We start from the raw sequence: 22,633 nt of genomic DNA, 5'->3' as shown, positions 1-22,633 counted from the left end.
CTCTTCATAGAGGACCCAGGTTCAATTCCCAGCTCCCACATGGGAGCTCACAACTGGAACTCCAGTCTCAGAGCCTCCAAGGTATAAACAGGGTAAACAGACATATGCAGACAAAATACCCATACGCGTCATTTTTAAATTTTTTAGAGTATAAACTTGCTAGGCAGAGAAGCATGACAGTAGCAGCAACCCAGGCTTCCATACCAAAAACCAAGTGTCAAGTGGGGAGTTGGGGAGGACCCTGGGTGACAGTTGAGCTACAAGGATCCTTGTGAGGATGAGAGCACTGAGGCGCACGCTGAGGCATTGGGGATGGACTGAGACCCAGGAGGTAAAGAAGAGGCTTGGGGACAAGTGAAGGGAAGGCCTGGGCTGGAGCAGAGGCCATGATCAGGCAAAGCATCCCAGAGCCAGCAGTGAGGTTGCATAAGACTCCTTTAAGGTAGGGACTGGATTTTATAACAGGTTCAGTATGCAAGCATGACTCTTAGGTCTAGCCATGAAGCACGTGGACAGTGAGGCAGCCTGGTCCCTGCAAGGAAGCTCAGGGCCTGTGGTGACACTGGGGTTCGGAGATGCTCAGAGGTGATCTGATAAGTCACTTTAAAGGAACATGAAGGAGACTGGGGAGAAGTGTGGGGACTCACTCTAGCTGGAACCAAAGAACTAGGATCATTCTAGAAAGAATAGTCAAGGTAGGATGGAAGGAGGCCCTGATAAGCCTGATGCTTATGGCCCACAATAAAGGAATGGGTCACAAGAGGCCAGTGCTGGAATGCTCTGAGGATCAGCTGGAGAGGAAGTGAAGCTGGAGAGGAAGTTTCCAGAAGGAGGGAGTGGTCCATGACAGATTGAAATGCTATCCTGGGGCCTCACCCATGAACGAGTATGTGATGTCACAGACCTCATCCAGAGTCATGGCAGGTTGGCATCCAAATGTGTTGGGCTGAAAGGGTGGTAAAAGGTAAGGGACTGAGCAGGTGGGCACCCCATGCCTGTGGAAATAAATGGACGAGACACGATTGACAGGATCTTGGTACAGTGGGGAGCAGAGAAGATGGAACACGTTTTAATTGTGTCAGGAAGGGGGAGACAGTTGGTTTCTTAAAGGAGAGGGTAACAGGGGACCCTCCTCCCTCAAGGGGGTTTACACAGGTAACTTCGGAATCAAAAGCTGACATAGACATACAGTGGCTCATACCTATAACAGGTAGAAGGCTCAAGTAGGACTTACATCAGTTTGAGGCCACACTAGGCTACAGAGTGAATAGTAAGGTCATTATGTAGTCCAGGCTGACCCCAAACTGTGGTCCAGAGTGAGACCCTGAAAAAAAAACAAAACCTAGAATTCCCAAAAGGATTTATATCCATGCACTAAATGCGCCTCCATTCTGCTCCTAGCTCAAGTATGGATGACCCCTAGGATGAAGTCCCTGAGTCTTGAACCCCTTTGTCCTCATGGCCCATCCACCACTCATCCTGCCTCTACCTCTTGTCTCAGCCTCTGCCGGGGTCCAGGCTCCACCCTATGCTACCTAGGCTCTGGAGAAAGCCACCTCCTGGTCTAATGACACCTCTGGCTCCAGTTCCTGTTCTGACCTAGCCCACTCAGAGCTGGGCTAACTAGCATCCCTGCCCTGGCACTAACACAGTCAATGGTTTTACACACACACGAGAGAGAGAGAGAGAGAGAGAGAGAGAGAGAGAGAGAGAGAGAGAGAGAGAGAGAGAGAGTTCAGTTCCTCGCCATACAGCCCCCCTGGTGGTTATGGGGACAGCTCGTATCTATTTGGGTGTGTCTAAGCATGATTAATTAATGCACCTCTCAGCCTCCCTGCCTTTGCACACACTGAAACCCTCTCACAACCTCTGCTGCCACCTAGTGCTCTTCTGAGAGCCAGCTTCAGTGGCACCTCTGGAAATTCGTTCCTACCATGCCAACCCCAAGAAAAGATTCCCGTGCCTCCCCAGCCCTTCACACCCTTGACCATCAATGCCTGCCATCCCCTCTGACCCGAGCTCTCTCGAGGGCAGAGCCCAGGTCTGACTCATCTTGATCACCACAGTCCCCAGCATCAGAAAGCCTACGATATATTTGTTTAAATAATGAGTGGGTGAGTGAGTGTGTGAGCGCTGAGTGAGTGGATGACTATACGAGGGAACCGTGAGTGAATTCATGACAGCAGGAAGTGAACGGAGGGATGCGCAGGACAGACAAGGAAGGTAGAATCCATGGGTGCATTTTTGAGGTTGCACATCCCTGAACTTAGTTTCTCCAGTGACGCCCTGACTAAGCTCTCACCCCCTCCGCTGCAAGGCCGGCTGTTTCCCACCAGGCTGTACGCAGAATCCCAATACTGATCATTCTGGACTTACCTGGACCAACCAGGAGAGCTGGTTTCCTCGCCGAGTACCTTGGACCTTTAGCCGAACCGAACCGAACCCTAAGGGGCAGGTTCCTTGTCTATTGGCAGATTGACCGAAACTAACGGAGAATGACGTCTCTGGCAGCCTATCGCTGTCCTACATGGACTGCGACCCCGCCCATTCAGGAAAGCGCCTGTGAGTGGTGTCAGGTTCTTTGGAGAGAGCCAAGGCGGCTGAAGGCGTGGTTGGAATGTCCAAGAATAGAACTTTGGGCCTCTGGTACCCGAGGTGTTTCCAAGCATTCTACTTTCTTCCACTCCCACTTCTTTTTTTTCCAGTACTGAGGACAGAGTCTAGGGCTTTTCGTATGCTAAACAAGGTTTCTACTACAGGACACTGAACCTCAATCGTTTTCTAAATCTTTATTTTGAGACAGTTTCTAAGTTGCACAGACTGGCCTTGAACTCGCTGTCAACTCAGAGTTAGCTCTGATATGCCTTAGCCTCCAGAGTGCTTAGGATCGCAGGTCTGCGCTGTCCATTCCCAACAGCCCTTGGGTCTTGGGGAAAGAAGCCACACTCCTTCATCCCAAAAGATCGGGGCACTTAGGACGGGAGAGGAGAGAAATCAGCCTCAGGGTTTTTGTGTCTGAAAATTGGAAACCTAATTGTGCTCAGAGAATTAGAAATCTAAAAGATTGGGGTCCAGGAATTTGAACAGCAGGATCCTGTGAGTCACTCTGATTTACCTCCTTTGGATGACAGATCTGGGTTTCAGGATTTTATGGGGCGATTTGTGGGATTGACGCCATACTGTGCCCCCAGGCAAGTTTTCTGAGTCTGAGGTGGAGCCCGGACTATAAGGAAGATGGGAGGGGATCTCTTAGTCTGGATGTCATTTCCAGTTGTGTCCCTGCCAAGGAAGCCAGGGGCAGAGCTTCCTGCAAAAGGAGCCGGGATGGGGAGGAGACTTGAGAATAACATGGAGACAAGGAAAAAGAAAAACAAAGATACCAAAGAAGAGATTAAAAAGAATAAAACAATAATAACAGTCTCTTGCACTAAATATACTCTGGCCTGGGTTCTGTACTAAAGCATTTCACATAATTATTCCGTGTCTTCCTCATCGTTATAAGCGATTGGAGCATCATTAGTGCTGCTGTTATTATTGTTATTATCCCCATTTTACAAGTGAGAAAATTGAGGTCCAGTGCAGGACAATCAAGATAGAGATGTAAGTGGGAAGAAAAAGATACCGGTGTAAAGAGAACACAAAAAAGACAAGATTAATTAACAAGGCGGGGGCGGGGGGGAAGGGCAGGAAAAGATGGGAGTAAACAAGGGAGGGGTCTGGGAGCCGAGACTCTAGAAGGTGGTAAGCAGATGCTAGAGACCAGGACTCCCAGGGCTCAGAGGAGGCGGGGCCAAAGATGAAGACTAAGGGGTATTTCCTCTATGGTTTCAGCCTTATTCAAGCCTTCTTACTATGGGGTGTCGGGCCAAGTTGGGATCAAAAATAGTGATTAGGAAGGCGACTATGCCATTACAGTAGTAAGGGATGATAAGAAAATGATTCATGGGGGCGTCCCAGGCTGGGAGGGGCCTCTCCTCAGCCTCTATTGTTTAATCTGGGTAGATCGTGCCTCGAGGAGGACTGGGCGCAGGCCCTCCCTCTCCCTCACTTAGAACTGTGGCTGTAGTACATCCAGAACACAGGAGAGTACTCCTGGGGATGGTAAGAACTTTCTGGTGGATTTCACCCCAGACCTTGAACACGTGTTCATCTGCCCAAGAAGTTCTTCCCCACCCTGCCATTGCCCTCATGCTGCCATTATGCTTAAGCCCCTCCCACCTGCCCTTTCATGGCGTCTCTCCACAAACCACTGGACCAGCCAACTGCACGAAGCAAAAACAAGCTCCTTTTAGGAGCTCTCAGCTTCCCAGAGTCCTCCGGGACTGAAAAAAAAAAAAAAAGGTGTTCTCAAGGCTCCAGCTTCAGACATACTCCTGGTGCCTTAGCCAGAGATGCAGGCGAGATCACGCCAAAACTTGAACAAGTTAGGTATGATCTTACTAAGTTGGCACCCACGGAGCACCTACCACCCCCTGAGCACAAACAAAAACAGAATCACCCGCACTGACAGAAATCTCCTCCTAACGCAAGCGAAACACAGGCTAGCTGTGCAATTATGTGACCAGCCACTGATAAGCCTGCTGGAGGGAGCGTGAGCAAGACACTTGCTTTTGTTGTGTCTTGTACCCACAGCAATGAGCTGCACACAGAAAGCCGCACCATCATTACCATAAGTACAGTGTTTTTTGCGTGTTTCCCTATGCGGCTCCAAGCTTTTCGCCCCAAGCATCCTGTTTGAAGCTCTTGGCAATGCTATCTGAAACAATCATTCTTCGGATAAGGAAAACTGAAGCAAAGAGAAGGTTTGACAAGGAGTCCAAGTTTTCAAAGCCAGAGACAATGGTGGGGGAGGGGAGGCCAATATGACGTCCAAGACCCGCAGGGCAAAAGGAAAGAAGTATCACCCCCAAATTGTCCTCTGACCTCTGCAGATGTGCACGCAAACAAACAAGAAATTTTACAACGTAATAAAAAATAAGCGATTAGGATTAAAACCCAGGTTCCTTTGCTCAAGAGTCTATTACCTAAGATTATCTCTCAGTAAATACAGATGTATCACAGCTGGACACATTGGTACTTCTCTGCGATCCCAGCACCGAGGCAAGAAGATTGAGCGTTCAAGATGGACTTGGACTGGGGTTGGGGATTTAGCTCAGTGGTAGAGCGCTTGCCTAGCAACCGCAAGGCCCTGGGTTCGGTCCCCAGCTCCGAAAAAAAGAAAAAGAAAAAGAAAAAAAAAAGATGGACTTGGACTGTACAGCAGATTCCAGATCTCACTTAGGCTATCTGGTTCTGGCTGTTTGTTGTATAACTTTCCTGGGGAGAGGCAAGAAAAATACCTATTTACTACTCCCAATAGAGAGGGTGCACATGGACCAAAGAAAGATCCTATCAGGAACAACTTGGAAAATAATAGATAAATTTATTGGGGTTACTAACGAGTGCACGTGCATCTGACTCATAAGCAGCTGCACCACTGAAAGTCCACCTCCCTCCGGGTCTCCCTGTTCAGTGCATTAAGATTTCTAGGGTTGTGTATAGCCCAGACCGGAGGGACTGGTGGTTGGGATCTCAGGGGAGAGTCTTGGGACAATCTTGCGAAGGTTTTGTGTCTTTCTCTCTTCTGATGGGGAAGGGAACGTTGACAGCCCCTTTCCTCCTCAGGCCTAGCTATCTATGGTCCCTTCTGTGACATCAAGGCCAAGGTCACCACAGCTGCTATGTCACACAGTGGCAATGGGCACATCAGTAATCAAAGAAGGGTCTATGAGGTTACTCTTCCCATAAAGAGCCGAGCTGAGTGACCCTGGCGACCTGAGTTGACCTCAGCTGACCCTAGTTCCATCCTCGGAAACTGACTCTATAAAGTTGCCCTGTGGTTTCCACATTTAGTGTGTGTGTGTGTGTGTGTGTATGTGTGGTGTGTGTGTGGTGTGTGTGTGGTGTGTATGTGTTTGTGTGGTGTGTGTGTGTGGTGTGTGTGTTTGTGTGGTATGTGTGTTTGTGTGGTGTGTGTGTGTTGGGTGTGTTTGTGTGTTTGTCTGGTATGGTGTGTGTGTGTGTGTGTGTTTGTGTGGTGTGGTGTGTTTGTCTGGAGTGGTGTGTGTGTGTGTTTGTGTGGTGTGTGTGTTTGTGTGGTGTGTGTTTGTGTGGTATGTGTGTTTGTGTGGTGTGTGTGTGTTGGGTGTGTTGTGTGTATATGTATGTGTGTGTGCTTGTATGTGTTTGTGTGTGTGGTATGTGTGTGTGTTTGTGTGTGATGTGTGTTTGGTGTGTGTGTGTGGTGTGTGTGTTTGTGTGTGGTGTGTGTGGTGTGTGTTTGTGTGGTGTATGTGTGTGTTTGAGTGTGTGTGAGTGGTGTATGTGTGGGGTGTGTTTGTGTGTGGTGTGTGTGGTGTGTTTGTGTGTTTGTGGTGTGTGTGTTTGTCTGGTGTGTGTTTGTCTGGTGTGGTGTGTGTGTGTGTTTGTGTGGTGTGTATGTTTGTGTGGTGTGTGTGTGTTTGTGTGGTGTGTGTGTGTGGTGTGTGTGTTTGTGTGGTGTGTGTGTGTGGTGTGTGTGTGGTGTGTGTGTTTGTGTGGTGTGTGTGTGGTGTGTATGTGTTTGTGTGGTGTGTGTGGTGTGTGTGTTTGTGTGGTGTGTGTGGTGTGTGTTTGTGTGGTGTGTGTGTGCATGTGTGTGTGTATGTATGTGTGTGTATGTGTGTGTGTGCTTGTATGTGTTTGTGCATGTGTGTGTATGTATGTGTGTGTGCTTGTATGTGTTTGTGTGTGTGTGGTGTGTGTGTTTGTGTGTGATGTGTGTGTGGTGTGTGTTTGTGTGTGTGTTTGTGTGTGGTGTATGTGTGTGTTTGTGTGTGTGTGAGTGGTGTATGTGTGGGGTGTGTTTGTGTGTGGTGTGTGTGTTTGTGTGGTGTGTGTTTGTCTGGTGTGGTGTGTGTGTGTTTGTGTGGTGTGTGTGTTTGTGTGGTGTGTGTGTGTTTGTGTGTGGTGCATGTGTGTGTTTGTGTCTGTGTGAGTGGTGTCTGTGTGGTGTGTGTTTGTGTGGTGTGTTTGTGTGGTGTGTGTGTGTTTGTGTGTGGTGTATGTGTGTGTTTGTGTCTGTGTGAGTGGTGTCTGTGTGGTGTGTGTTTGTGTGGTGTGTTTGTGTGTTGTGTGTGCGTGTATCTGTGTTTGTGGTGTGTGTGGGATGTGTATCTGTGTTTGTGGTGTGTGTGTGTGTGTGGTGTGTGTGGTGTGTGTGGTGTGTGTGTGGTATGTGTGTGTGGGTGTGTGTTTGTGTGGTGTGGTGTGTATATTTGTGTGGTGTGTATGTGTGGTGTGTATGTGTGTTTGTGGTGTGTGTGGTGTGTGTTTGTGTGTGGTGTGTGTGTGGTGTGTATGTGTTTGTGTGGTGTGGTGTGTGTGTGCGTGTGTGTGTATACACATGCACATGCCATAAAAAGCATGTGGATGTCAGAGAACAACTGATAGGAATTAACTTGCTTTTTACCATATGTATTCTGTGGATTCGGCTTGGCAGCAAGGGCATTAAACACTGAGCCCTTTCACTGGCCCAATAATAATAATTGTTAAAAGAGTTAAACATCTTACACTACAGGAGGGACACTTTGTCCTACAAACCTCAAGTAAATAAATAAATAGAAAAGCAGAACCAGAGCTTCCAGGGACTAAGCCACTACCTAAAGACTATACATGGACTGACCCTGGACTCTGACCTCATAGGTAGCAGTTAATATCCTAGTAAGAGCACCAGTGGAAGGGGAAGCCCTGGGTCCTGCTAAGACTGAACCCCCAGTGAACTAGATTGTTGGGGGGAGGGCAGCAATGGGGGGAGGATGGGGAGGGGAACACCGATAAGAAAGGGGAGGGAGGAGGGGGATGTTTGCCCGGAAACCGGGAAAGGGAATAACACTCGAAATGTATATAAGAAATACTCAAGTTAATAAAAAAAAAAAAAAAAGAATAAAGAAAGATTCAGTCTTGGAAAGACAAAAAAGAAAAAAAAGAAAAGAAAAAAAAGAAAAGCAGAGCGTGCTCGTGCAGGCACACAGTCAGGGGGCTGAGGCAGGGGGATCAGCTCAGGCTACATAATGGGTTCAAGAGATGCCTGGGAAGCCGAGTGGGTTTAAGGCATGTCTGGGACATAATGAAATCCTTTATAAAGGACTCTTGATTAATGTCACATACAGTCACACAATGTCACATACAGTCACATAACCACATAAAAGGATACAACACACCCAAACCAGGCAGCAAGTAACACACCCAGAGCTCCCCGAGTCCCTCCTGTTCTGCTGGGTTGGCCCTTAAGGAAGCTTCGGATAGAAAGGGGGTGCCCACTTGTCCTCTCAGCCCGACTGGTTCCACCAGAGCATGGATGGCATAACCTGTCTTGCTTATGAAACCCATGTTGGGCAATTGAGCTCAAATGTGGATGCCTGAATTCCGGACAGAGATGAGAAGTCCAGACTCTGGTGTGTGAGGGAGCAGGGGGCTGGGTGCCAGGCACATTCTCAGGTGAGGGGGAGGAACCCGGGACCTGGACACCCAGGTTCTGGGAATGCAGCACTAAACCCACTGGTTTTTGTTGTTGAAGGAGGAGCTCCAGTTATGTTGAGTAAAATACAAGAAGCCCAATGCAATCTGAGATTCCAATAAATAATTGGATTTTGTTTTGGTAGAAGTTCATTCCCATGTAAGGATACTGACCACATATTCATCATCTTCCCAAACTCCAGTTGGGCCAGGTGCAGTGGGGCACACACATGATCCCAGCCCTCATGCTGGGGCAGGAAGATTCCAAGTTCAAGGACAACCTAAGGCTTAATTTTAATGTGTGAGTATGTTTTGTGTGTATATGCAGGTGTATTTGAGGATCCAAACTTGGGATAATCCAACACCCTTTTCTGGCCTATGTGGGCACCAGGCACAGTCATGGTTCTCAGATATACATGTAGTCAAAAAAATCTGTATACAGAAAAAAATTTAAATCAAGCACCTACCGATTGGGTCATGAGCTCTGCAGACCTCATATCTTCCACTCTTGGATCTCTTTCCCCTCCCCCACTTCAAGCCACCTCACAACCTCCTAGCCTCAGTTTCCTCATCTATGCTAGTGGCCTTATCTAATCGGGAGGGCCCCCAGGCTAAGTCACAAAGCCTAAAGACAGCTCAGAGAGTCATCTGGGGAGCCTGAGTCACTTGTGGTCCATTTTCTGGAGTAGTATGAGGAAGGGGCCATGTCTTAGGAGGCAGGATATGGGCAGCGGAAAAGATAGGGAAAGAACCATGAGACAGAGACCTCAGGATGAGGATACCCAGACTCTGGGGGCTGGGAGGAGAGACCAAGAGATGAGGACGTAAACACACACTTGTCAAAATGGGCTTGCAAGGACGAGGAAAGGAAGCAAGGGGTGTGGCGGCTCACGCTTGCAATCCAAGAACTCGGGTGGCTGAGGCAGGAGGATCGCCCTAAGTTTGAGGCCAGCCTAGCTACATGAAGAGTAAAACCCAGCCGCAAAATAAAGAAACAATAACATGATGGGAGGAAAGAAGCTGGTTGGGGATGTCGCTCAGCTGGCTGAGTGCCTCCCTAACATAGGCAAGGCCTTGGGTTTAAGCCCCAGCACCAGATTCTGTAGTCCTGTTTGTGTGATGTCAGAACTCGGAGATGAAGGCAAGACATTCAAGTTCAACCCCAGCTACACAGTGAGTCAGAGGCCAGCCTTGGATATGCGAGAGCCTGTCTCAAAAACAAAACAAAAAAGGGGGTGGGAGGAATAAGGAGGGTCGGATGGAGGACAGAGGGAGGGAGGGAGGGAGAAAAGGCAGAACTAACTAATTTACAGCTGGGGATATAAAGACACAGAGATGGGTAGATGGGGGCTCAAAACTGAACTGGGCAATGCCACCCAAGTATGTAGGTGACACCCCACGAGACAGACAGGCACAAGCCAAGTGATGTTTGCTGCCATAGGTCTGAGGCCAAAGCCATCCAGCCATCTGGGTGGTGCCAGGAGACAGGTTCAGGCCCTTGTGTGTTGGGTATGTGGAGAAAGCTGTGGTCACAGGCTGTCAGGATCACAGGCTGGCGGATAATCCATTTGTTTTCCCCTCGTATCCACATGCTGTGGTACGGTGACACAACCTCTTCTAGAGGTGACACCCCGATTTTATGGTGCCTCCTATATTTGGGAGGTGACACCCATGGTAGGAACCCCACCCAACTCTAATGCCGCTTCCTTAATGAGTCACCTACAACCCTGTTAGGCCTGCTGAGGGGAAACTTTGATGAATCAAGTATCCAAGGCCCAGTTCCTTAATCCCTGAGGCCCGGTACATTGGGAATTTGGATCTAGCTCTCTAGGAACACACAGCCTAGACCAGGGTGACCAGGGCCTAGACCCTCATTTAGATTAAGAGGCACAGGCTCAGCCCTTCTCCCTCAAACTCATAGGTCCCAACCCCAGCCCTCCTCCCTCTTAGTTCAGGGAAACAGACTCTTCCCTCAAACCCAGGTTCTAGACTCTAGCCTCCTCCCTCAGACTCCAGTCTCAGCTTTCTCCCTTCAGACCCAGGAGTCTAGACCCCCCCATGCCTCCTCCCTCAGATTCACATTCCAAATCACCCACCCAACCACCCACCCCTGTCTCTGCTCCCATAGCACTCAGGTGTTAACTGGGGCCAGACACACCCCCAGGTTTCTTGTCAGTCCCCAGCCCACTTTCTTTCCATTTTAATCAGAGATGAGGTACACTATTTACTTTGGTCCAAACATGAATCACTCCCTAAAACACACGACTGTCCGCCACTGACCCCATGTCTTGCGGCCTTGAACAGAACAGTGTCTCTCCTTCCCCCTCAATGTGACAAAAATCCCTCATTAAGATGAGAAGGGGGGCTGGGGACTTAGCTCAGTGGTAGAGCGCTTACCTAGGAAGCGCAAGGCCCTGGGTTCAGTCCCCAGCTCCGGAAAAAAAAGAACCAAAAAAAAAAAAAAAAAGATGAGAAGGAACGGGGTTGGGGATTTAGCTCAGTGGTAGAGCGCTTGCCTAGGAAGCACAAGGCCCTGGGTTCAGTCCCCAGCTCCAAAAAAAAGAACCAAAAAAAAAAAAAAAAAGATGAGAAGGAACATCAAAGGAGGAACCTGCTCCCCACTCTGTACAACACACCAGGCTTCCACCCTTAACCTCTCATTCTCTCTACCTGCCTCCAGATCTTGCAGTCCTGGCTCTCAACATCTGTGTCTACCTGTCTCCATCATCTCAATTCCTGCTCTCCCATCGCCCATCTCCCCCACCCTGGGTCCCCACTCCCTCCTCCCCAATCTCCTTCTCCCTGTACATTCTCCGTCCCTGACTGTCTCTCTCTCTTCCCACTCTTGTTTCTACCTCTGCCCCAGGTCTTCAGTCCTGAGAGATGAGACGAGAGGGGAAGTGGGGTGTGGGGAACAGAGGAGAGGGAGGATGGAAAATCCAGGCGGAAGGGAAGAGGGTCAGGCAGACCGGCTAGGCTCCCTTGGCACCTCTGTCAGAGCCCCGCCCAGGGCTCTGTGGCCTGGCCCATATAAGCAGCTCCTGGCCTCAGCACTGAGAACTTGGTGTCTGCTGTCATCAAGAACCTCTATCTCCATCCCTTCACGTGGACCTGCAGGTAGGAGCACCTTCTCTTCCCTAAGTCCCTGCTCTCAGGCAGGCTCCTCGGCTCAGTTCTCTGCCTACCTTTCTCACAACTCTGTCTCCCTTCTTGTCTCTGACGGTCAGAGTGACTAGGAACATCTTGCTCTTTCTCAATGCCTCACCTCCCAGTCTTGTGTTTCCAACCAGACTGGTACAGAGTTGAATTTAGAAATGCTGGGGCCCAGCACCCAGTCTCCGAGTCTTTTTGAATTGGTGCTTTAGGCATTTCTCTTTTGTCACTGAGCCTATAGCCCTCTGTAGGATCAGCTCGTGGAGGTAACAACATGCTGGACGCTTGTAGACATCACTAGCAGTGTCTCTGTGGGCACCTGGCTCAAAGTTCTTTCCCATCTGTCTCTGCCACACCTGACTGCCTTTGCTTCCCCTCTATCTGTCTCTCCAACTCTGTCTCTGCTCCAAGGAGGATCCTCTGGGGTCTGTCGGGCAGCTGTTAAAATGATGGGCGAGTAGTTCGCCCACCAACCCATCCCAGCCAACAGGCTAACTTGGCCTCTTTCTCTTCAGCTCCCTTCCCCCCTGAAAGTCCATCTCCCCCAGTGCCCTAGTTCCTTGCCCTCCCTGCCCAGTATCCAGCATCCCTTGGACAGACTACGTTGCTGTTACCGTAGCCATCCCCTGCAGCCGTTTACAGCAGCCACCTCCTCAGGGCCAGCGAGATGCAGTTTGAGATGCACGACCACGTGAAAGGCAAAGGTGGGGGTCACTGAATACACCAGCAATCTTCTGGGCGCCAGAAACCTTGCTGCCTCCCTCCCCTGGGCACCCTGGCTTCAAAAACAAATGGCACCTGCTTCTACCCCAGAGGCCCCAGGAAATGTTAGAGGCCAGTTGTGGAGGAGGAAGAGGAGGAGGAGGAGATGGTGGTATTGTAGCCAAGTCAGGTTTTGCACAGCTGTGGTGCCCACTTTGTCCTCCCAACTTTGGCTCAACCAGATGTGTAATTGGCAACAGCAGCAGAGACAGACTAGGGGTGTTGATGACCGAATGTGACAGATAGGAATGGGGAGGTACAGTGATGTTTTCTCCAGTGGGCGGCCAGGTGGCCTGCCCAGACTGCCCGGCAGAAGGAAGGGTGGCAGGGGTGGTGCGGCCAAGAAGAGCCTCCTAGGATGCCTGCTGATCCCCCTTCTCTTCCTTCACAGCCATGTCATATCCAGTGACTAGTCAGCCTCAGTGCACCAACACCTGCTACCAGACACAGCTCAGCGATTGGCACACCGGCCTCACCGACTGTTGCAACGATATGCCCGTCTGTGAGTGTCCAGGGAAGATGGGGAGGGAAGCTTACCCCACACTCCTACTGCAGTCTTCACTCTTCCTGGGATCCTAACATCCAACCCTCACCCTCCTCATGGTGACCCCACTCCCTCTCCAGTCACTAACCCACCCTACCCCGAAAGTCCGATTGCTTTGGGTCTTCGTTTCCTTCTCTACAACTGTCTTCCCGGTGCCTTCATTCCCTCCGTGCCACTGCGCGTGCCCTCCCCAGGCACCTCCTGACCGGTTTTGTCCTGTCCAGGTCTGTGTGGCACTTTCGCTCCACTGTGCCTCGCCTGCCGCATCTCCGATGACTTTGGGGAGTGCTGTTGTGCGCCATACCTGCCTGGAGGACTGCACTCTCTGCGCACAGGCATGCGGGAACGCTACCACATCCAGGTGCGCGCCCATCCAGGACCACAGGGATTGAGACTGGGGATCGCAGGGGTTGAGTCTAGGGACTGCCACTTGGCACCCAAGAGCAAAGCTCCTGATTGTTCTCGATTTCTCTCCTTCCCACCCTCCAGGGCTCCGTCGGGCACGACTGGGCTGCTCTCACCTTTTGTCTGCCCTGCGCCCTCTGTCAGATGGCGCGGGAACTGAAGATCCGAGAGTAAGGACATCCTCTCCTGAGTCCTTGCTTCTGCCTGGCCTCCCTGTGAGGCCCCTCCTTGGAAAGCCTGTCCTACTGCCCCTGTCCCATCGCCAAAAAAATACATCCACAATAAAAACTCGAAAACCAACCCCACCTACAAGTTTTTATTGTCTTGGGGAAGGACTCTGGGTGCATTGGGAGGTTTGCTGAGAGAGACATCTAGGTGTATCAGACAAGACGGGTTTGCTAGGGGTGGGCCTGTGATGACTTCCTGGGAGCACCTCACAAAGTAGAACCATTAGCCTGAGGCTGCAGATGACCTATCTGAAGTCCTGCCCACATCCTGAAAATAAGCAAAACCAGACAGTCTGGGGATAGACGCCCAAGCCTGCTGCAATCCCCACGCTACAGATGCTGAGGCAGGAAGTCTAAGAGAAGCCCAGGCTGCATGGAATGAGGGCAGCCTGGGCCGCATATTGAGACCCTGCTTCAAATAAGAGAAAACTTGTAAAATATTAAGAAAGAAAGACTTAAACTCTTCAAACAATGCTCTCCGGAGCTCGCTCAGTATCTACAGATACTTTAAAAAGGAATTTTAATTGTGTGTGTGTGTCTTGTGCCTGCACACACCACATACATGGAGTTCCCAAAGGGAGTTGGATCCCCCACACCTGTCCTCCCATCTGCTTCCAGACAAGATGGGCCTTTGGGGGAAGGCCACCAACGGTGGTCCCTCATGAGCTAGCTCATCATACTAAGTTCATTACCACCTCTTCAACTCAGTGACGTTTCGCCCGGCGACACGTACTGCAGAAGGAATTAACTGGAACATGCTGGGTCTCAGAACTCCTGGGACCCAGTCTTTACCTTACCATTTCCGTGCAATCTTGGGGAACGGATAAACCTTTCCAAGCTTGTGTTCACCTCTGATGGTAGCAGCTCTTAATATGTAAACCGACTACAGTGAGAGATGGCTCAGTGGTTAAGAGCTCTGGCTGCCCTTGGGAAGGAGCACTTTGGTTCCCGGCACCCACATGGCAGCTCATGACTGCCTGCAACTCTAGTTTGAGAGGATCTGATGCCTTCTCCTGGCCTCCTTAGGGCACCTCCACCCACATGCACACATACTTACACAAAATTACTTTTTTTAAAAGCCAAGTTTATGTTCACATCTCACAGGGCAGGAGACACTGTCAGCTCATGAAAGCAAAACTCACATGGGGCCAGAGTACCGCCTGAACGTACTGTCACTCATGCGCCACACGGCCATGCACTGAAGCAAGGGACTGGCATTGGGGCCAAGCATACAGACAAAATGCACTGTTCAGCCTCTGCAGCAAAGAACCGTGTGGAGCTGAGGCCGAGATGTCAGGTCCACCTCTGCCCTTGCGTCCAGATTTTGGTGTCCGGGGCCGAGGGCTAGGATGGGAAGGCGGGGGAGGGGGGGTAATAGTTTCTCAGCTTTGATGTCGAGCTTACTTCTGAGAATGCTTGTCCACACCCAGCTGCCACTGTCCTGCAGCTGCTGCCCTCACCAGCACTACCAGTTCTCTGTGCTCAATTCCTCCCGTTCAAACAATGGTTTCTGTGTTCCGTACGTACCTGGGCTTTTCTTATCTAAGGACAATCCCTGTGACACAGACTGTCTGATTCTCCCTGAGCCGAACTGTGGCAGGGACAAAGAAACGGTCAAAGATGTCCCTGCCCATTGTTCCTGCCATCCCTCTTCCGGGGAGCAGGAGACCCCGTTGCAGCACCCTGCATTGCTGAGAAGGGGCAGAGCTAGGCTCAGGATACACAGCTTGGAGGTGCGACCAGGACACATGTTCCACTCACCCAGAGCATCCCTCATCCCCGGCACACAGAAGGCAGTCAAGCCGCCCTCCCGAGTCTTCCCCACACTTTATTGCTGCCTCAGTTGCCCTCCTGTTGTAGAAATGTGAGCCCTGGGGCTGGGGATTTAGCTCAGTGGTAGAGCGCTTACCTAGGAAGCGCAAGGCCCTGGGTTCGGTCCCCAGCTCCAAAAAAAAGAACCAAAAAAAAAAAAAAAAAAAAAAAAAAAAAAAAAAGAAAGAAATGTGAGCCCTGCTGACACATGCACATTATCAGGACCTATCAGACTGGGAAAGAGGCTAGGCCCAACCCCCATCCCAGGACCAAAGCAGCAGCAGCAGCAGCAGCCGAGGCTTGAAGCTGTGTCCTGGGGAGAGCAGGAGTCCCAAGCTCACCTGCCGAGGACTGGGGGAAGAGAGAGCTCCTAAGTCCAAAAGGGAGACCCAGGTTGGGGTGGCCTCTGAGGAGAGTCCCAAGGACTCAAAAAGAGCCAAATGATGACCCCTCCAGGATCCCCCACCCCACACCTGCCAGAGCAGGGTGTGAGGCATCTCAGGTGAAGGATTTGCCTCTGAGGCTCACTTGAAATAAGCCTACATCTCCAGGTTCAGCTAGAGACCCTGGTCCAGCCCAGGGTAGGCAGCAGCTCACTGTGCCTACAGCGGGTAGTTGCACTGTCCTGTCCTCCCCGTACCTGCCTGCCTTTGCCAGCTCACCGCAGTGCACTAGATCCCTCCTGTTGATGCACTCAAGCTCTTGCCGTATGAATCCAGTCACACCCGGCTCCAGCCCACAAGCCCCAGCCTGTCCCAGCTTAGTAATGACCTCACTGTCCACCCAGTGGCCATTCTGGATATGTCCTCTCCTTTACCCTAATGTCTGCACCACTGTCACATCCTGCCACTCACCCTCCTTCTGCCCAGTTGCCCACCTGCAGCAGCCTCTCTGTGCCCATCAGCCCACTCTTCCCCCCCAGAGCTGAGACTCTCCATTTACCTCCACAGAACGGCCCAACCACTTTCCCTGCCCTGAGAATAAAACCCAGCTCAGTCTACACTTGATGGCCGGGTTCCTGGTTCTTGTAATAAAACAAACCGCTTCCAGCCTCAGGCCCTTCGGCCTTACAGTTTCCTCAACTCTTGAAATTTGCGTTCCAAAGGTCTTCCCTCATTCTGTCACCTTTCTCAGCCCAGTTTCTCCAAGTGCCGCATCCACTTTACCTGGATGCCTCACTGTGTTACATGTGCGTGTCTCCTCCCACAAGAACTCAAGTCCTAGCAGATGGGGGTGGGGGCTATCACCTCCTGCCTTGCTCTGTGCCTACAACTGTACGAGGCACACAGTAGTAGCTCAATAAACAGTTGCTAGATGCAGAACAAAGGGGAGACCCTGGAGAAAGGGAGCCAGTGGTTTCTGAGGACTGTCCAGGGGATCTCTAGCCCAGAGTGGCCCCATCAGGCAACGTGGTAACTGCGGAAGAGAACCCTTGACAGGTCAAAGGGACATGCTAGTGAGATTGTCCTGACTTAACAGTCCCTTCCGGCCTCCACCACCCCCATGTCCACTGCCCCCAGCACCCCCGCTTCCCCCACAGTACTCATGCAGCCTATGACGCAGAGTGACAAGGGCTGACCCAAGGCAGGCCCCATTGGGAGCATGAGGCCCCCCAGGTAGCTGGAGCAGCAGAGTGGCCACACCAGCCATGCCATCTTCTGTGGGTTCAAGGGTAATGGGCCCAGCTCGTAGGCCAGCTGTGGTGGCAGGGAGAGCTGGTGGGCAGCACCCTCCTCCCATGGGTCCCCAGGGCCCCCCAGCTCCTGTCAGCAGTAGAGGTGCAAGAAATGGCTCGGAGCGGCGGAAGGCAGGAGGCGGGAGGCCAGCTGGCTTCCAGGCAGGTGCTGGGCCCGCAGGGTCTGGAGGGAAGCAGACTGTGACCTTGGCAAAGGGGCGGCTAGCCATCTTGGTCATCTCCTGCAGGTGCCGGCGCTGCTCTTGCCGCTGGTCCAGAGCCTGCTTGGCCTTCCAGAGGAGCACACAGAGTGAGAGGAAGAGGAAGAAGCAGGAAAAGAAGACAGAGAAGAAGACGAACAGGTCAATGTGGGCCTGGTCTTGCCGGAAGAAGAGCAGGCCCTGTGAGTCCGCCGAGCCGTTGGCCCCAGGCCCGTTGGGATCCCCTACCCCCAGCAGCAGCAGGTAGAAGCGGCTGGACTTGAGGGCGTGGTGCTCATGGGGATAGGTGATCACCAGCCTGTCCCGCACACTGCGGACCACCAGCACTGCCGAGGGTTCCGTCACTGTCACATAGGTAATCAGGCCCCGTGGCCACACCTCGCGGACTCGTGGCTCCACTGGAGAACCTGATCCACTTCCGGTCCCCAGTCCTCCTAGGTCCGAAGCCACACGAGGTACACCATCGGCAGGAGGCGGAGGAGGTGGGGGAGGTGGGGGTGGCTGGATGTGCACAGTGTGGACACCTGTGTCAGGGGCCACTCGGACCACAAAAGTGTCATAGGAAGTGGAGACATAGAGGTCCACAGCACCGAAGGTCACGTCTAGTGTCAGGCGGATGTCCACATTGGTGAACTTGGGTTGGACGCCAAACAGCACAGTTCGGCCAGGACCCAAGGCCCGGCGCTTCGGCTCATGGAAGCAGTTGGTCTGGGAAGTGGGGTCCAGGCAGCACTCCTGCTCCACAGAGATGAGTCGGTAACACTGCTGGCCACCCAGTGGGCTCCCGTGGAATGACTCCCGGCACTTAGCACACTGACAGGGCAGGAGTAGAGTTGGCCATCAGGGCAGAGCTCGGTGCTGCGGCCCTCAATGCCAAACAGGCACAGCACTGTGCCCCCAGCACACCCTACCTGCAGCCCAGCATGGGCTCCCAATTGTGAGACTTCTATGGGAGTCTGGCTGTACATCCTTACTAGCTACCTGTGGCCCTCAGTCAGTGACCCGACCTCACTGAGCTCTGTACTGACAGGAACCAAGGCTTGCTCAGGGAACTGAAATCATATTCACAGCCTGCGGCTCAGGGTTTGGTCAGCATTTCCTGCCCACCTGGCTTCTTCTTGGGGACTTTATACTAGCTGATCCTCTCTGCCTAGATGGCTCCATAGGTCACTTCTACCCAAAGTGTCACCCTTTTACAGAGGCCTTCCTTAGTCATGGTCACCATACCTACCACTCAGTCACAGTAGTTATTAAGTGGCTAGTTATTACTGCTGTAATTATTAGAACCAAATAAACGCTACTCAGAAAAGCCAATGGAGTAACTGGAGGAGTCTGTGCTGACCTCCAGCCCACTCCAACAAAGGCCAATGGATGTATCTGACAGTATTGAGGGTGTTTTGTTTTGTTTCGTTTTTTTTCTGCTGGGCACAGTGACACCTACTGGTAATCTTAATATAGGGGGATTTACTGCTCTACCACTGAGCCACGCCCCCAGCCCCTCAGTGGGGGATTCTAGGCAGGGTCTCTACCACTGAGCCACGCCCCCAGCCCCTCACTGGGGGATTCCAGGCAGGGGCTCTACCACTGAGCCACACCCCCAGCCCCTCACTGGGGGATTCCAGGCAGGGCTCTACCACTGAGCCACGCCCCCAGCCCCTCAGTGGGGGATTCCAGGCAGGGCTCTACCACTGAGCCACGCCCCCAGCCCCTCAGTGGGGGATTTGGGGCAGGTACTCTAGCATAGAGACATGCTTTTAGACCCTCAATGGGCTTTGTATGTATGTATGCATGCATGTGTGTATGTGTGCCTGTTAATGTGTGAGTACATTTTGTGTGTGTGCACATGTATATGTAAGTGAATTTGAAGATCCAAACTTGGATCTTCTTGCGTCTATGTATCTCTGGCTGGCCCTGCACTCAAAGAGATCTACCTGCTTCTGCCTCCCAAATGCTGGGACTAAAGGCGTGAGCCACCATGCCCAGAATAAACTTAGTGCTTGTGTAGTAGACACTTCACCGTCTGAGCTATCTCCCCAGTATCCTCAGCAAGCCTTTCAATCATACACCAATAAAGCAAAATTTCTGGCCTAGGATGAGAATGATGGAGGCCGGTAAGGCTTGTCTGGGTGGAGCTACACCTCTATTGGCAAATCCTGGGAAAGAGAAGTCGGCAATGAGACAGGAAGCTTTTCCCCTGGGCCTGGAGAGAGCGGGTGGGAGGGAGGAGTGGGCAGAGCAATCAGCCAGCCTCTGTGCTTCAGAAAGGAGAAATGGGCATAAGGGGGATTAGGTTTGTGTTAGGTTTCATTAGATTTTAAGTCTTGCACCACGCAGGCCTAGTACTGACAGAATCCTGCCTCAGCCTCCGAAGAATGGGGATCACAGCCTAGCTCACAAGGGGGATTTAGATTTAAGTTTAGAATTAATGAGAATCCCTCATCACCAGATTTCACCTGGTGGGGAAAGGCTTGTGGGACAAAAACCACCCCAGCAGCAAAGCTGGCACGGGGAGGGCAGTCGAGTCAGTGACATTTCTGACGTCACTGTGCCTTCTTGGGTGCAGCCATTCCTACATGCAGGCCCAGAGCACACAGGCTCTTGTTGCCCCCCCCCCCCACCGTGGCTGTCGTACTGAGACAGGTCTCATTTAGCACAGGTTGGCATGACAATCTCTGTGTAGCTTCTGATCCTCCCGCCTCGCCTCCAAAATGCTGGGGTCACATACACTCAGCTTCTGCAGTGTAGGAGAGAAAGCCCGGGCTGCGTACGCGTGCCAGGCAGGCGCTCCAGCAGCTGAGCCACAGCCTCAGACTACTGTGTGTAAAACTGCATCCCTCTATTGCCCAGGCTGGCCTTGAACTCAGGGCCTTCTCAGCCCCTAGAACAGCGGGCATGGGCCACCGCACCTGAGTCAAAGCATTTGCTTTTTCCCTAGGCTACTCTGAGGTTGGTTTCTAGCACTTGCAGCCTACAGTCTGTGACTGTCACAGTCAGAGCCCCCTGAGGTCCTACATCTGGACTCTGGGCCACTGCCCAGGGCTTAGCAAGCATACAGGATGATCTCCATCCCGAACCAGGTTCACAGCCCGATCTTGGTCCTGAGTCCCCTGGCCCAGTCTGCCCTTTGCTCCTGTGGCACCTGGCCCGTGCCTGGCTTTGAGACACACCTGGTACTTGTAGCAGTCTCGGCGGTCACTAGGAGAGCTGCCCTGGCAGACGCCTGTCTCTGTGTTGTTCTGACATGGGCATCCTGTTCCGTCCTGCTCGTTACAGGTGTCAGCGTGGCCATTGCACTGGCACCTGAGAATGGAAGAGAGCATGGGGTGAAGGCCCTGACCTCCAGACTCTCAGAGGTCCAGCCCACCGCCCCAGCCATGCGGTCCTTAAGTAACAATCTGCTTGGACTGTCGCCAGTTTTCTCAAGTTTCAGAAGGGCAGGCACAAAATGGGGGTGATCTTGAGGCCTCCCTCCTCAGCAGCCTTCTGTGGACTCAGGAGCCCAGTCTCCCTCCAGGTCTTTCTGCAGCCCTTGCTGACCTCTGATGTGGGGACCTCTTAACTGGGTTCCACTCACGTTCCTCACCCACTGCTTGGACTCCAGCTTTCTTAAGCTTCATTTGCTTCTGGCTGACCATAGAGGGCTAGGCAAGGGGTCTAGTTCCCGGGGTTACTGCTGGTGAGAAGGGCAAGGCTCGGGCTTCTTCCTCTTACTTGGTGCATTTCCCGTCCAGGAGGAAGTAGCCGTGCAGGCAGCTCTCACATCTGTCTCCGTAGCTGTTGTTCTGGCAGTTCACACACACAGCTTCATCTTCACTAGGCCCTTCTGCCACCCAGGCTTCAATCTGGTCAACAAGGCAGAGAGAGACATGGGCCAGCCTCCTCCCTCAGACATGGGGGTCCAGGCCCAATCTCCTCCCTCAGACACAAGGGTCCAGGGACAGCCTCCTCCCTCAGACCCAGGGGTCCAGGTACAGCCTCCTCCCTCAGACCCAGGGGTCCAGGTACAGCCTCTTCTCTCAGACACAGGGGTCCAGGCCCAGCCTCCTCCCTCAGACACAAGGGTCCAGGTCCAGTCTTCCTCCCTCAGACAAAGGATCCAGGGCCCAGCCTCTTCTATCAGGCCCAGCCTTCTCAGACACAGGGGTCAAAGGCCTCACTCTCCTCCCTCAGACACAGGGGTCCAGGCCCCACCTCCTTCCTCAGATACAGGAGTCTAGGCCCTGTCTTCTCCCTGAGACACAGAGGTCCAGGCCCTGCCTCCTCCTCAGACTCCTGAGTGCGGACTTCACTCCTCACCTCCTCTGGATCCAGTGAGTACTTCTCTGGCTCCCTTCTGGCCATTTCTAGCTCTTTCCTGGAGACACACACATGGCTGTTCCCTCGACAGAAGGCATGGCATGGCCGGCAGGTCCCGCCACCCAAAGCCGAACCCACAAACAGTGGGAGACACTGCTCACAGTGGCTACCCTGGTAACAAAGAACAGTACCATTGAAAGGGCTAGGGGACATGGGGCAGGGGACACAAGGGCCAGGCACCTGGGCCAGCTCTTCCTTTTTTTTTTTTTTTTTCCGGAGCTGGGGACCGATGGGCCAGCTCTCCAAGCTGGGCTGCGATTTAGCCTCTATCTTCACGTACCCCTAGCCCTTAAGTCGGGAGTAACAAAGCCTTCCATACACCCAGCTTCCCCAGCCACTCTGTCCACTACCACTCAGCCCCCAAAGTCTTCTCACATCTCCCCAGAATAGGGTTCTCCCATCCCTTCCCTGCCCATGGCTTCTCAGGACTGGGATGCCCAACCTCAAGATGCCTCAGCAGGAGGGCTGGGGTGACTCGGTGACACAGCACTTGCCTGGCATGTCAAACACCCTGGGCTCCATCCCAGCACCACCAAAATATACTTCAGAAACCAATAAAGAGCAGACAGAGGGGCTCGGGCTTGAGGCAGGACCCATACCTTGGTGTGGTTCCGGCACAGCAGGCAGTGATCCCGTGCTCCAACGCCAGCACACTCACTGTGGCGATTGCAACGACACTCTGTGGAGCAATTGCGGCCAACAAAGCCAAAGTGACACCGGCAGTGATCAGGCTCCACACAGGAGCCGTTCACACAGCCCTGGGCACACACAGGGCGGCAGACGCCAGTCACACTGCAGGGACAAGCAGCGATGAGGGCAGGGACCCAGCCTTCATCCATGGCCCCACTCTCTTTCAGTAGGCTGCTCACCCAGAGTCTGCCTGTCCCTGCTCTTCTGGAGACTCATTCTTTCCTGGTTTCTCTAGCAATTTTGTCCCCTGCAC

The 22,633-nt window shown here is 52.4% G+C and overlaps 2 protein-coding genes across 4 annotated transcripts in view; one reads left to right on the top strand and one right to left on the bottom strand.

Annotated features, from left to right (window-relative positions):
* Positions 1 to 11,592: 11,592 nt before the first annotated feature.
* On the top strand, positions 11,593 to 13,699 carry Cnfn (cornifelin). 3 transcript variants are annotated; one of them, NM_001439292.1, is given in 5 exon segments: positions 11,593 to 11,652; positions 12,266 to 12,392; positions 12,842 to 12,952; positions 13,219 to 13,355; positions 13,484 to 13,699. In NM_001439292.1, coding segments are annotated over 4 exon segments (375 nt in total). In that variant the 5' UTR covers positions 11,593 to 11,652; positions 12,266 to 12,355; the 3' UTR covers positions 13,574 to 13,699.
* Megf8 (multiple EGF-like-domains 8) overlaps positions 13,690 to 22,633 on the bottom strand; it is a 49,037-nt gene continuing 40,093 nt past the window's right edge. Inside the window, 5 exon segments of the mRNA NM_053628.2 lie at positions 13,690 to 18,147; positions 20,502 to 20,634; positions 21,046 to 21,176; positions 21,631 to 21,801; positions 22,290 to 22,482. Of these exon segments, the coding sequence (NP_446080.1) occupies positions 16,879 to 18,147; positions 20,502 to 20,634; positions 21,046 to 21,176; positions 21,631 to 21,801; positions 22,290 to 22,482 (1,897 nt within the window). The 3' untranslated portion in view covers positions 13,690 to 16,878.

This window comes from Rattus norvegicus, chromosome 1 (genome assembly GCF_021556685.1).
Source record: "Rattus norvegicus strain SHRSP/BbbUtx chromosome 1, alternate assembly SHRSP_T2T, whole genome shotgun sequence".
Classification (NCBI taxonomy): domain Eukaryota; kingdom Metazoa; phylum Chordata; class Mammalia; order Rodentia; family Muridae; genus Rattus; species Rattus norvegicus.
The sequence above is the reverse complement of the archived record's forward strand: the minus strand, read 5'-3'. Positions and strand labels throughout refer to the sequence as shown.